The 16,450-nt window shown below is 32.1% G+C and overlaps 1 protein-coding gene across 1 annotated transcript; it reads right to left on the reverse strand.

The window, feature by feature from the left end:
* Positions 1–12,871: 12,871 nt before the first annotated feature.
* On the reverse strand, positions 12,872–16,166 carry LOC118030121 (BTB/POZ domain-containing protein At3g49900). Its single transcript, XM_035034120.2, has 4 exons — positions 15,896–16,166; positions 15,709–15,778; positions 14,342–14,854; positions 12,872–14,025 (listed from the first exon to the last, which is right to left on the reverse strand). Exons 1-4 carry the CDS (start codon positions 16,030–16,032, stop codon positions 13,099–13,101), a joined length of 1,647 nt encoding a protein of 548 aa, XP_034890011.1. The 5' UTR covers positions 16,033–16,166; the 3' UTR covers positions 12,872–13,098.
* Positions 16,167–16,450: the final 284 nt, after the last annotated feature.

Raw genomic sequence — 16,450 nt, forward strand, 5'->3', positions numbered from 1 at the left:
TATATGGGTATTCTCGTTATAAACCCATGACTAACAAGGGAAGGACTTTTGTTACACATAGAAAAACTAGATACTTCCTAATCACACCTAGACTATAAAGATTATTCATGTCACCAAAGACTGTTGAGCGGCACTAATCACATGATGTGGTTAATGGAGTGATGGTGCACCCTTCTAATGGTGAAGTGTAGAAACACTTTAACAATGTGCATCCTCAGTTTTTTATTGGTGACAAGGAAAATGCGTTTTAGGTTATCTACAAATAGATTCAATCGATTCAAATAATTTACTACTTATTCTTATTGGTTAGTGATACTTGCAGTTTACAACTTGCCATTGAAGATGTGTATGAGGGCGAAGTTCTTAGTTTTATCTATGCTCATACCTAGTCCTAATAGTCTAGGTTGAAATATATATGTTTTTCTTTGATCATTGATTGATGAGTTCAAGAAATTGTGATTATTTAGGGTTTTGACTTATAATGTATCGAGAAAACAAATTTTTTTGATGAAAGCAACTTTGATATGAACTATCAATGATTTTTCAACTTATGAAATGGTTTATGGTTAGAGCATGCATAAAAAAACTAGCATGTCCATATTATATATAAAATAACAAGATACTTACGTTATCAAATGACGATAAAATATCATTTTTCTTATTACCACTAGCAGTTCTTGCTTATGGATCACAAGTTCTTAAAAAATAAAAAACAACTTTTTGGTTGGCTGATTTGAAAGGGATGTTGCATTACTGCTTCTTTGATGACAATTTGAATTCAATATTTGGGATGGCCACTGAAAAATATGTTGCACATTTTAGTGCTCTACTTGAATAATAAACCTAGACGAGACAACTCTTCTAATAATGATGTAATTCACTCAAGTCCCAAGTTACACTTAAAGGACCTTGAAAGCAACTTATATAGCTTGTCTCTCAAGTTTTGGTAGTGATGTACTATACCTAACATCAACACTAAAAATTAAGGATGTGGAAGTTTGGTTGAATTTGACAATTGCTTCATAATAGATCTAAAGCAAGTGATGTTGAAAATGACAATGACGTTAACAAAATTGAGGAAGATGAGTTAGTTGATTTACAAGGCCAATTCATTAGATCTCTCATTCCTAAATTTGAAGGTATGAGTGGTATTGCCTGAATAATATATATATATATATATATATATATATGTATGTATTGGGCTTTGATTTATAGGAATTCAAGTTTAAGTATTGAATTGGAGGTTGGAAGAATATTTTGAGACAAGAATGAATGTATTACTACAATAAAACTATGATATATAAAGAATTCATTATAATACAAGGTAAAAGTTCAACCAAAACTTGTGTTTAGTTATATTAATGAACTAGTTTTGTTAATGTTATTTGCATAAAAGGTATTACATGAGGTTTGATTCATTTAAGATTTTGAAATTGAAAAGGCCATGCACATGTTAAAATCCATTGGTTTTACAAAGCTATCATCAAATTGACTCAAATATTATTGCTAATGTGATGTTGATAATTATAAAAAGCCAACATAAGTATGCAAATTGCAAATATTAAAGGTACTATGCATAGATATTATGAGCATGATGTCTCGTATAATAAGGTGTGGATAGTTATATAAAAAATATTAGAGTGATTGTTTGATATGCATGAGGAGTCTTTTCAAATACTATCAAGAATTATATTAGCTCTCAAAGAATCAAATTCAAGTATAGTTATTGAATGTTATCTTAAAATGGTTGGTAACAATAAAGGTTTAGGAGAGTATTCTGTATTTGGAGCTTTAATTTATGAGTTTCAATACTATCATTTTATGATTAATGCATAATTAGTCCTTTCAAATGTTACTAGAACTCTATTAGCTCTGAAAGAATTGAATTCAAGTGACATTATCGAATGAGATCATAAAATGATTAATGACAATAAAGAAATCTTTAGGAGAGCATTTTGCATTTAAACCTTCAATTGATGGGTTTTAATATGATAGTGCTCTGATTGGTATTGACAACACTCATCTTTAAAAGAAGTACATGACAATGTTGTTGATGTAATTATTTTTGACATGAATAATGGGGTTTACCCATTATGTTATATTATGGTCAAATAAAATACAAACAATAACTGAAGATAGTTTTTACATTTGATTCATTGATAAGTCATTAATGGTCGCACCAGATTATATGTAATATCATATAGACATGCAACAATTAAGAATTCCATGACAAATATTTCTCCCAAGCTAGTTGGGTATTGTTGTTATTATTTAGATAATTTAACAGTAACTTCAACCCACCCATGTTTAAAAATATTACCTTAAAGAATACGTTGTACGAGTTGTGTTGAGAACCTTCAAAATAAAAATTTGAAAAGGCAATGTTGAAGATTTCATAAGATGTGGTATATTATGGCCTTTGAATATACTAGCTAAACTAATTTATTTTGTAGAACAATTAAGAAGACATTTTGTATATTTATTTCATCTTGATATTTTTTTTATTTTAAGATAAAACGCTCTACAACTGGTAGTTGAAGAGAGGTGAGATAAAAAGTTGACATGTTAGTCAAAGAGAGGCACGACAAATGGTTTGACATGTAAGAAAAAAGTTATAGTTATGGTAAATGACACCATGTACACACCTTATTAGATGTTGCTCCTTGCAAAATTTTACCATCAATAATTTATGGACCTTTTCTATTCTAACAAAATGTACTAAAATTCAAATGCTTTTTATCTTCAACCCTTACTTGACATATTGTTTGGCATGAATATACTAAGCTAATGATATAAGGATGTCAAAGTAGATGGAAAATGAAAAAGGGGTCAAAAAAGATACACTTATCTAAATAACGAGATCATGAGATAGAAGTTAGAGAGAGGCATACACAAAATAAATATAACATATGTAATGAAATTAGATCATAACAGGAAAATATGTCAAACTTCATAACGTATGTTAATATTACAATTTGTTTTGCATTAGTGCTCTAAGATTTTTGTTTTACATGTATATTAATTTATGTTCTATTTTGTCCTAATATTAACAACTTATTTTGACAAGTATGTAAGATAGACATGATGTGAACTAGAGAAGGTGCATCAACATCTACAAAAGAACACCAATATAACTAGTTAACATTGTTTCTAGGTTCTAATAATATATCAATTTTGTGATTGTAGGATAAACATCATTCTACATATATTTAAAATTCACAAGTTGACTTTTATAAAATATAACACATTTTTCACACATGTGTGCGTATAATTGCGTCGTTAGGATTAAAGAGTCACCCCCTAGTTGTTTGGTTTAGGGTCACTAAGAAACCTGGGTGAATTGGTCTTATCATAAATTCCAGGGTAAGGGACTGACTATGGCTAAGAAAGATATTAACACCCCTAACGCATCTTACTTGAGGTAAGCTATATTGTGTAGTCTAGATATGGTTTAAAGGTGTTGATGAGTTTCTAACCAATGATCCATCTATAACTCAAAATGAAGATTTACGTTCATGAATAAATTTGGCATTTCAAATTTATTATGAACTCATATCCCTAGGTAAATTCTTATAGAAAGAATCCATATAGATGTCCTGACAGGGTTCACCTAACCTTGAAGGGGAAAATGTTTTCCACAACTCATGTATTGTGGTGAAAAATACTCCCAATTAAAACCAATGAATATTCAAAATAATTATAACAATTTTCTAGTCAACTCCTGATAGTTAAATACCAATTTACTGGTAGTTCAAATATTTATATGAAATTATTGACCATTAATTTTTAGTAATTAAAATTTTAAGGTAATCAAAATATTGGCTAAATACTTAAAGAATTTTACAAACTTATTATAAACTAAAAAAAATTGCACATAAAGTTTCTAAAAACAATGCTATTTTTTTTTTATAAGGCCATATTTGACAAAAATCCATTTTTCTAATACCAAAACTATCAAAATAGGCATAAGAGTGTTTGTCAAATACACCCTTAAACCAAAAGGCCTTTAGCAAAAATATTTCCAACCAAAAAGGGCCTTAACTTATAACCAAATTTTGACTTGACCGGGTTAACCTGATCGAGTTGAACCAACTAGGTTGATTTGATTAGATTAACTCGAAATCTTTGGTCTGATAATAAACCAAACCAAAGACAATGATTTGACTCGAAAACTAAACCAAAACTAAAACTAAAAATGAATCAAACATAAAAAACACAAAACGCAAAAATCTTTGAATAAAAACGAATCAAACATAGAAAAAATCAAGAACATCTAAAGTAAACCCAACAACATGGATCCCAAATCAAACCGAATACAATCAAAACAATGACATGTACATGTTAGAAATCATGTAAGGATTCCTAATCTAGCATCCATTCACTTCAATTAGCAAATAATCAACACGATTTTGTCAAAATGAGTTTTGATTTAAAGCCAAAATCTTAGGATTAAAACCTCTGGAAACTTCTTATTATTGCAAATAAATCCTAGATTATTTATTAGTCAAGTTGCCCAAATAGTTTAGTGCAAAGAAATGAACCAAAATTGATCCAAAACATGGAGCTAAGGTAATGTTCTTCCTAAAAACACGAAGAACACTACCATAAACCCTGTAAAAATGCCAGATATACCCAGCACTGTCAAACCCTAAAAATGACCTTCTAGGACTCTAAACACGCTCTTTTGATCCTCACAAACAACACTATCAATACCAAGCATAGTTGAATAATAAAAAAAGTAACAAACAACATCAAATCATCAAAATTATACAAAATGTTCCAATTTAAAAAAATATCAAGTCTAAGCAGCCTATATATTTATGCAATTTGGATTCAAATTTTGTTTCTAAACATATATTGATCATGATCAAGCCTCATAAACCCATGATTAACAATATTTCTTCCCAATGCATTATTCAAACTAATAAAAACTATTTTATAAAAAACAACCTAACAAAAAAACCTTTATTACATTGAAAACATTAAACACATCCAAAAAAATGCTTTAGAAAACAACATCAAGCCACATAATAAAAAGAAAAACAACAAAAAAGCAAGCACAACCTTACTTTTCAAGCATTCCAAATTACGTACTTTGCAATGAACAAAACTCAAGCAGGCTATATGGCCTTCACTTTTAGATTATAAAGTATACCTTTAAATCACAACTACCCTATTTGCTTTCCTTTGTAAAATCTTGCTTCCACAAGCTTGCTGTCTTTTCAAAGCTTAAGAAATCCTTTTGTTGGGCTTGTGAACCTCCACACTTAGCCTTTTTTTATTTTTAATCAAGATTTTTTTTCTCCTCCCTTTCCCTTTTTTTCCCCTCTCTTCTGTCTTGATTTTCAAGGGGTATTTATAGGGTTTTAAGCTAGGATTTAATCAAAGATTAATCCCCCTTCATCAAAGCATAGCCCTCTAATCAAAATGGAATAGTTTTTTTTGGTATGTTTTACAATGGTTATTTTGCAACAAACTTGTTTTTTTTTTTAGATTTTGGTGGTTTTTTCAAACTGGGAGACCAACAAGCTTGTTTTTGGCCTTGGATCTTGAAAGAAACATGGCCAACCTTTGATAAGGCTTGAAGTGTGAACACATAAAACTATTTAGTGGTTTTGCGAAATGGGTATCTCAGTCAAGGCTAATTGAGTTGACTAGGCTTCGCCGAAGCAACTTTTATGTAAATGTCATTGGAGATCATATGACCTTGGTAAAGGAGAATTATACCTTTCAATTGATTCCATGCTTACTCAATTTAAAGGTTTGTAGATCCACATTCATTCATTTGAAGGTGTCAACTCAATCAGACGAGAATCTAAAAATACAATAATGACTGATCAAGGACAAAATATTATTGAGCTCATTGAGAAAATGGGATGTGAACATTTGATGGGAGCAACTGATCTCTGTAGAGGGGGTGTTTCTTAGTTGAATGGTAGTGCTTACAGCCCCAAGGATAGTCGAATACGCTACATTCATTCGTCCGAAAGTTCATACTCAATCAGTCAAAACTACTAAAGAAGAAGCTAAATAATGGTCAAATGACGCATCATCTGGGTTAAACCCTAAAATTTAGGGTTTTTAATTTGGGATTTGAAAATTTTTTATGTTATCCATGTTCTTCCAATTACTTTTAATTGTAACTGTAGTTGCCTCCTAAACTCTTAATTTTATGCAATTTCACCCATGCCAAACTTAACCATCAACCCCAAAGTTGGCCACATATTTCTTTTTAGTCCTTGGTTATGATTTTGTGCATTTTAACCCTCAATTGATCAACAAACTTTTAATTTCTTTAATTTGACCCCTGATTTGATTAATGTCAACCCCTACATTCACATTTTTTTTTTAATTTGGTCATTGGTTATGAATTTCCTCAATCAAGTCTCTAATTACTCATCAAACTTCAATATTTATGCAATTAAGCCCTTGATTTGACCAACTTAGGTTATATACAAATATTTATTAAAAAATGTATATTTTTCATTTATCTTAAAAATATCAAAAATATAAAATCCAAATATATTTTTAGGACACGAGAAGATAGGCTTTCGAGCTGTAAAAGTTCAAAATACTAAAAGAATAGTCAAATTGGGATGTTTCGACAAGATGGGATGAATAAAGAAAAAAAATCAAGGTTGAAATCTAAACTTGATCGAAATTTAAAGAATTAATTAAGTCTAAGGATTTAATTAAACTTCTAATGGGTTTAATTGACTTATTTAAGGACTTGATTGAAAAAAAAATAAGTTTGAAAGTTAATTAGAAAAAAATTTGAAGAATTAATTAAGTTCAGAACTTAATCAAACTTCTAATAGGTTTTGTGGATTTAAACAAGGACTTGATTGAAGAAAAATCAAGTTTGAAGGCCAAATTTGAATCAATTCACAAAGATGGAAAGATTAGGGACACAATTAAAACTTCAAAAGGCTAAATTTGTACAATTAGAGGCTTAATTGAAAGAAATTTAAAGTATGAAGTTCAATTTAGGATCACATTAAAGAAATCTAAAACCAATGATCACTTTGTAAAAATCATTGAAATTCGAGGGTTCAATTGAAAAAGGTTAAGGGTTAAATTGCAATGTATCCAAAAGATTACAGCTGATTGAGAGCTACATTGCAAAGTGCCAAAGGTTAAAGGACTAAATTGAAAAAGACCATAATTTCACTATTTAATATCTTCTTACCCTAAAACAAAAGAAAAGGATGCTCAGTGATTCTAATTTTCCCCCAACCTCTTCACCATACTATACAAATCTTATGCTAACTTACACCCTAGTAGTTTTCCTTCATTCTAAGCTAAAATTCAAACTCTTATTTCATTAAACATACTTGTAGGTTCTCTCACAAAAACACTACCCAGCACTACTTTGCTTGTAGAAACAACCTTGTGTCCTCTCTTGTCAATTGCAGAGCAGGATAAACTTTTATCTTTGAGATTTATTTCTTAACATTACGGGTCGAGATCTCATAAGACCATGTGACCTACCATCTCATTTCTCTCGTCAAAATCTCACAAAACCCTAACTCAAGTAGCGGGAGGAGGGAGATGAAAATTGCTATGAACTCTATCTCTTAGCCAAGACTGCAGCAGCCTTACTCCTTAATCTTTCCAGCCTGAAACAAACCTAGAAATAGCCCTCAAATCAGCACAACCCCCATAGCAACCCCGGTGATATATCTCCTTCCACAACAGCCACGGTGATACAAGTTCCAGCCTCTCTTCTCAGTCCAGTAGCAGCTGCAAGATCTTCATCCTCTCAGTCCAGCAAATAGCAGACTGTTCTTTTACTCCAGCTCAACATTCAGCAACGGGAAACAGCTTTACCTTCCAAGCCCTGCCACCGTGGCATCATAACACCAGCATACAGCTTCTCTGCGTTGATGGCCTTCCAGCAGCAGAGCAACATCAACGCTGGACAGAGTTGCAGCTTGAGTTGTTAGCTGACAACAACAGCCCTGTTCCAAGCCGAGAACAGCAATTCTTCAGCTCAGCATCTCCTCTGAGCAGCAGCATCTCAGGCTTACAGCTCCAAGATCTACACCAACGCCTTTAACTCTTCCTTCTGCAACACCAGCAGCGTTACTGCTTCCCAAAACCGGTGCAGCAGAGTTTGTGAAGCAGAGTTCGTAAGGTCTGGAAGTGTTGAAATCCAAGAAGACTAGGGGACCATTCCACTGCAAAATGAAGGTGACGTTATCCAAGCAGAGCTTGTGCTGGCTTGGAGAACGACCACAGCAATAGAAACATCTTTTTTTTTTTTTTTTTTTTTTGTTCAGCTCTACAGTTTGGTTCAAGCCATACAACTTCAGCTTTATCGTTAAACGTGTTCCTGATGTTTCTGCACTGTCAGCATGTGCATGTGAAATTGTGTAATCAAATAAAGTTATGAATTAATGGTTTTAATTTGGAAGGAAGAATGAAACCAAGTTGCTTTCGGTTTACGAAACACTTGAAGAATTCTGGATTTTGTTATGGCAGTACCCGGTTTTTTTTTTTTTAATCTTTTTTAGGGATGAGATGTTTCTTGAGTTAGTGTTTATGTACTGGGCTCCAGACAAAACCATTTAACTTAAAAGGCTTTAAGTCTTTGGGCTGTCTCTTTTGTTTTAATTCAAGCTTGGATTAGCTTTGGGCCAAGTTAGGAAGCCTAATCCTCGACTGAGTTTTTAATATTTAAGATTGGTTTTGATAGGCAGAATTTATCAAAGAAAGATGCTTTTTTTTTTTGTCTTAGTTTTTTTTGGAGAATGCATTCCAAGAAAAATTTGTAGTCTTGTTTTTTAATAAATTTTTTACCCTCTATTATTTAACATTTGAAATTGTGATTTATACATGAGGTATTTTTTAGTATTAAATAAATCAGTTTCCTTCCATTAAAAGAACAAAAATCTTTCTTTTAAAAATACAATTTTACTTTAAATTGCATGTAGTCAAATCTCTCAAAAATAAATTATGTTCACATATTTTAGCATAATAATAAAAAATCATAAAAATAGTCTTTTTATTTGTACATGTATTTTTGGATTTAATAACCAATTTATTAAAGCCATGAGAACTTTGACTTACATTTTTAAAAATACCAAAAATTTTATTTTGCTTGTCTTAATATCAAGTATTATAAACTTATATATAAGATGTATTCTTGATATTAAAAAAAAAAATACAAAGATATATTTTGACTCTAAAATAGTTAGACTTTAACCTGATAAAATAAGAACTTTCTTATTAATGATGATTTTTTTAAAATTTTAGAAAGATCAATAGTTAGAAAATACAACAATATCTTAGTTTAATAAGGTATTTTTTAATAAATAAACAAACAATGCAGCTTACCTTAAATGAGATGTATTAGGAGTGATATATCCTCCCTATACACACCAATCCTCTTATTGAGACTCTGAGACTAGTTAGGGTTTTTAATAATTAAAATATTAGTAACCCTTTGGTACATCCACCCATATATTTATCATTGAAAGCCCAATTCAGTATAAATAGATGTATCTATTCGAGATGTTTTGGATTGCACATGTATCATAATTAAATTTTTTATTGCCTTTTAAAAAAAAATTCAATACATTTATGAATGTAATTTAAGAACTTAATCTTAGTATAAAACTTACCCAAAAGTGCTAGAAACTAATCTAAAAGGGTGTTAGTTTTGTTCCTAACTATGTTTTTGCTTCTCAAAACTTCTGCTCCCTTAAACCTTTTGGTCTCCCCTCATTTTCCTTCTATTGCTGCCATTTTTAACCCTTATTCTCCCTTCAATTTGTTTCATTTTTAGTGCTAAATCCTCACTCAAACTCCCCCTAACACTCTCAAGAATTAATTTGCATGTGTTTCTCTCTACAAGATCTTTGAGTGAAAAGTGATAAAGAGAAGAAAGTGGCTCCGTCCCCCCCTCTTTTTTCTTTTGATTTCTGCTATTAGCCCCCTTTTCTTCCTAGGGCTGATAGATTTTCTCTTTTCTTTTTTGTCCCTCACTTATTCATGTCTTTTTAATTTAGTCCCTAATTCTTTATGTTTCTCATATTATGCTCTACTCTCATCTTTATACACTTCAACTTTCTCTCTCTCTTTCTCTTTCTACTTATGTTTACCATTACAGTTAAGTTAATAATTTCATGCCTCACTAATGGCTTCTTCTTCAATTAATTAAATTTATTTATTCATTTTCTAAGGACTTTCATTTCCTTTTATGCACTACTAAGAGATAAAGAACAATTAATAATTTTTTGAAAAAATAATTTCAATTAATGAATGCAATTCATGTTTATAAATGTTGAAGCTGCATAAACGATGAAATCATTGATGGAAGTGTTGTTTTTTTCAAATGAGTCAGGTTTCCAAAAATCTTGAATGGAAACTTATAATTGATGCATGGTTTAAAAAATTTAGGGTTAGTATTAAATTAAAAAAATTTTAATTATTTTATTTCGGTTAGTTTATTGATATTAATAAACTAATTCTCTTACAAATTTGAACTGCGAAGAAAACTTTTACAAGGGTAAGGTTGACAACGTTGTTACTGTAAGGGTTTGCGAGAATCATACTGCAACTATGTAAAATAGAAATCAAAATAAATATTTATCCAAATGTTACAATTTTACTTTTTATTTATTAAACCATAATTCATTTTTAACATATAGGTTGCATAATTTTTGGTACGGGACTAAAAAAAAGCCAAAAAAATATGTTAAAGAAAGAGAGCTTCTAGGTTGGAAAGATGTGGTGGTTTGTAAGAATTTTAGACCTCTGTATTTCTTGGGGTTGTATGGGCAAAATATATTTAGCAAGTAATGTCTGAGTGTTTTATGTGATAGTCGCAATCCAATGTGGAAAACCAAAACATGGAGATTTACGGTTCTATTATCATACACATCAATGAATCGATTTTGTTCATTTTGCATGCAAAGTGAATCATAAGATTTTTTTTATTACATCTATTTATTATAATTGTTCTTTTATACAAATATGTTTAACTAACAACAGTTTTCTTTTGCAAGCTATGATTCTTGGATGCGTACCAAGATCAATAGAGCTTTTTATAGAAACACAAGTGTAAAATAATGACCATCGAAAAAGGGTGCAATAGCTCATGGATAGCCGAGCTCTGTACTTTATGGGATGTTGGATTTTAACAATTTAGTTTTTAGTTTTTTTTAATATGCTAATTTTTTTTTTAGGAAACATATAACTCCTTATTATAGGAGAGATACATGAAAAATCCTTCAACCCATCAAAAACTCGATTTGAAATTGTGGTTGGAGGCAAGATCTTCTAGTGGACCCAATTGAAATCGGGTTTACATTATCTCAAACACTACGATCGAGGACTTGTTAATGACCCAAAGTGTTTCAATCGTTGGATGCTTGTAATTGATTTTGAGCACTCAAACTCTGGAGTTCAAGGCGCCGATCTTAAACCAACAAGTTGAAGCTCGAATGATCCATTTTGCTACTAAGACATAAAGACTTAGTGATGAGATGGTCGAACTCTGGCAATTGTATATGGAGCTAAATCACACATGGGTGGTACAAGTGCTCCATCTTATTGGCCTCACCATCCTGACAAATACCTGCCTCCTCTACTTTCCAACCCCTCTATTTTGATGAATTGCAATTGAATTGATAAAATTTTAAATTTGTAATAACTAGTTTATTTCTATTTTAATTTAACTTCTTTTAATTATTTTCTACTCATTTTTTAGATTTTTTATATAAAAAATATATTTTATTAAAATTACTAACGATCTTACTGACATATTAAGTCCATCGATATATTCTAGAGAGTTGAAATTGAATTACTAGAAATGTCTTTGCCACATTTTAATCACCGACATATATAATTAAATCATCAGTAATATTATAAAAATCACCAATGAAATTAGAAACAAATTTTGTTTGTTAGTGAAATGTCATGTTCATATATGGAAATACCGACAAAATAAAATAGGTAATTTTTTTTGTTTGGCATGCCTTTTCTGTCTATAAATCTATTGGTGATTACATTACCGAGTAAATAACCGACATAACATAAATCTTTGAAAAAAGTTTTTTTGATGAATAATAATTGTTTGTGAGCATGTTCCGTGAATGTAAAATTCTAGTAGAAACATAAAGTTACAAAAATAATTTTATAAGAAAGATAAATTACAGAGAAAATTTGAAAAATTGAAATTGTGAAATGATAAGGTTAAGTAATTAGAATGAAGAAAGAATCTCTTGAAATTCTAACTCTAAGACCTTGTTATTCGAGAAAGAAAAAGTAATCGACATACAAGTCAATTTATAACTAATAAATTCATAATTAGGATTGCCAGTAGAATCAATTTCAAATAAGAAAATAATAATTTAAAATTAATAATACTTATAATTATTTTTTACAATGACTAATTAAAAAAACTTCTTGCAATGGAAGAATTACAAGGATCTTCTAGAATGCTTGACCATAAATCTCTCAAGTCAACTTAGTTTTTCAGCAAATAAAAAATTAACTTAGTTTTGTTTTAGCAAAATGATAGTGTTGAAGTTTGCCAATATCAGCTGTGCCTGACGTGTTGAATATTAATGGTGGCACTAATCATCTTGTTAGTAAGCCATATGTCAATCTTTTATTGCATAATTAATAATCACATGTCCTTTGTTTAAGATGTTTATTTTGAATATCAGTACGATTCATGTTTAGGATTTTTATTTTATTTTTAATTATTTTTGAAATATATAGTGTTAGTCTTCTAAAGGAAAGAGAAGGATTATTACAAAACTAAATTTTGGTTTCTATTTTGATTAAAGATTTAATCAAAGAAAGTTATGCAATCAAATCCTATTTATTGATTTAAATGTTAAGGGTCATAATATATCAAAGATAAATAGATCATGTCCAAGAAATATGATAGGATCAATCCATTCAAAGTTATCTATAATTTAGAGGGGGGAGAAAGACATGAAGAAGAAGAAAACTACTTTTATATCCAGTAATATTACAAATCTTGATCTTAAATGGAAGCCTATATACATTTATGTTAGGAATTAAATGGATTAGACAAGAATTCAAGAACTTAGGAGGGGAGAAAACCAAGAAAACAAAGAGCTACCCCGTAGAACGAGTCCTCTTGTGAAATGGAGCTTCGTGTTTGGTCACGCCAACGTCTTTTTCTCCATTGCCATCATTTGTATTTGTATATTTACTCCGAGAGTTGCACTTGGAATCAGATTTGGACACCCATAATGTGCGTTTGAATCTGTCAATCAATCCCCTGCCATTTATATTATTCTTGGAAGTTCGTGGACATTCATTACCTGTAAGCTTTGAACGTGAAGACGCTTCCATTTTTTCTCTCCCAAAATGCAGCCGAAACCCGGAAAAAGAAGCAGATCCTCTTTCACCCTTTTCTATCTTATTAGCGTCCCTCAATTCATGGTGGAAACTCGCAGACCTTGATGACGACTTTGCCAAACTTCTTTCTTCCATTACAGACCTGTGCGAAATTTTATGCAAGCTTGACTCCAGAACTCTTCTAATTTCCTCTTCAGATTCAAGCAAAAGCTTCTCAGATTTATGCGAACCCTTTTCCTTCATCACCGCACTTGTCTCCACCTCTGACTTCTGTAGAGACTTCTTCTCCATTAAAATTCTTTTCTTTTCAGACTTTCGCAAAAGCTTTTTCATGCGAGATAGCTCTTTTTCCAAGCTCTCAATTCGTGAGTTTGTAGAGTCCATTTCTACCTTGAGTTGAGCTGCTTCTCGTTCTGCTGCATCTCGTCGGAGGATTGAGCCCAGAGTCATGGAGCCTCTAGTTTGATGACTGCGTGTATAATGGTGATTAGTTGTGGTGGGGGTTGTCAAGACTGTCCGGCGAGTGTTTAGCTGCTCGACCATCATGGCTCGTACAATGAATCTTAAAGGCAGTCTAGGGTTTTGCACTGCATGTATGAGACATTGAGTTGAGAGCTTATCACAGTCTATGAAATTGCAGATTTTAATCTTCTGCTCTTCTGTTATCGTGCTACTATGTTCCTGTGGTGAAAAAACAAAAAGAAGTCACGACAAAAATAAATTTACCTCCTAATTACCAAGCAGGAGAGGGGGAGGAGGAAAATAAATTAACCCTTCAGGAGCTGTACAAGCTGTAAAACATGAACGAACCAAGATCAGGAGCCAGATTCAAGTTCCTGAAGATGGCGACCACCCACGAATTCGTGAATATAAAACGGAAGTTCGAATATTGCTTTCTCAAGAAAGATTGCTTTTATTTTGAGGTTTGACCTTTTACTAAATAAAAGACAAAAGAGAAGGCATTTGAAAACCAATTAAATGTGAACAGCGAAAGTACCTGAATGTAAAGGTCCACAATCCTATACAGCGCGTCATGGCTCTCAAACCTACACTGCATACACTCACCGACTATTTGAAAATCGTCGGTGGCCAGGTTTATAACGTCGTCAACACAATCATCCAGCATTTCATCGCTCTCTCCCGTCGAATTTAACGCGTCAACGCACCTACTGAGCAAAAGCGCTGTCGTTTCAGCCTCCGGAAGCAAACGCAAACAGGAACAGAAAATAACCCTCACTAACTCCCTCTCAACGGTGATGGCCCGAAGGAAATACGTTTCCGTTATCTGATTCAAGTTCTGTTCATGTTTCCCGTTCGTCTCCGTCATGCCAAGTAACCCAGCTGCTATTCGTAAGGGGACAACGTTGAACGGCGTTATAACAACGTGGGTGCCGTAACAGAAGTCTGCTGCTAGAGCAAATGTTTCGGGCGTTATGTTCAATGTCAGAGTTATTTCGGAGAGTCCCGCCAGTTGACGTCTTAAATAAGAGCTCCTTGATGTCAGCGGATCCTATGAAAAAGATTTCGATAAATGTTTACTACTGCACGGCACCATGGCTTTTCATTAATTGCTACTATTCATGATTTTTGGACAAAAATGAAGAGATCCAAGATAAAGTTGCTTCAATCGCACAATAAGCCACCATCTTTAAAATAAAATAAGCAACAACTGGTTTTCCTAGAGGGCAAACTTCCGTCTTACCCTCCATGGATTCATTAATTAATGGGGCAATTGAAATTTTGTGGGAAAACTTAATTTGCATGGAAGAAATGTATCTGATCATTACACAACCATAGTATCTACTTACTATTGTCTTGTTTATTATTTAAAAAATCTACCTTAAAATTACAGTAACAGACACATTCGTGGTTCAAGATCGATCGAGGGATTTGTAAATCCAAGGGCTTTGAACCTAGAGCCTCTCTTCGGAAGGGGTGGTATTCTCTTAGCAAAATTTAGGGTAGTTTTCTTTTAACCGTTTCCCACTCCCATGCGATAGAATCACATTGAATATGTTTTGAACATTATCGATCCCATACCTCATTGGCCAAATTGCATCTCAGTTTTAGCTACAGACAGACCATTCTAATCATGGTGGCATAGGATCCAATCTTGTCTTCTTGCAACACCTCGCAACAAACACTCATGCTCATTATTTAATTTCCAGTTGAAATTACTTGAATTATCTTCCTAGTCTTTCTCACTAACTTCAATTTCTGGTTTTAGTTTTCGTGAGCACTAAATAATTCATTGGAAAAATAAAGTAAAATATATTGGTAAATCCAGCTCAAAATATGAACACTAATAATGCACCGTTAGGTAATATTACTAGATCAAACAATAAACCAAATGAATCAACTGACCTTGTGCAGATGGAAACAAGTTCCCATGACATAGATCAAGACATCCGTTTTTTGCCCCGTTGCCAGTGACCTATTATATTTATTTTTAACAACAAAAAGAAGTACTTTCATACACGGGTAAAATATATATTGATGTTCTTTTAACTGATACAAAATAATAATAACATTGAATAAAAAAATATCATACCATGACTCTACTCTAGAGTGGAGGGGTGTTGGAGGAGAAGAAAGATCAGATAGAGAGAGAGAAGGGGAGGAAGAAGAATGTTCACATTCTTCTTCATATATGGTGTCTGCAACTCTCAACTCCTTCCAGCTGCTCATTGTTGGGACTGGATTTCTTTTGGATCGCTCCGGCTCTCTCTTGCGAAGAGGGAACACAGTTTTCAAAACGATTTGAATACCGTTGTCATTGCCATTAGGGTTTTTGGAAGGTGAGAAATTCCCTCCCTGGTTAATAATTAAATTGGTAGGGGTATTAATGGTGCATGTGATGACTCATAAATGCTGGTCTTAACTCCTGTAAGAAAAAAAGAAAAAAGAATTGCCTTTATACAGTGTGGTAGGTTTTGAACAAACATAAATTATTAGTCCTGGCTCCTATTCAAGTTAAAGTCTGGAACCGTCATAAATTATTAGTCTTGGTTCCAAGATAATCTTGGGCCATGTTTGTTAAATTTTCGATAATTGATTTATATTTCCGCTTTGTAATAGCATAACTGTGTACTTTCGTGAATTATGA

The sequence above is a fragment of the Populus alba genome, chromosome 5 (assembly GCF_005239225.2).
Source record: "Populus alba chromosome 5, ASM523922v2, whole genome shotgun sequence".
Taxonomy (NCBI): Eukaryota; Viridiplantae; Streptophyta; class Magnoliopsida; order Malpighiales; family Salicaceae; genus Populus; species Populus alba.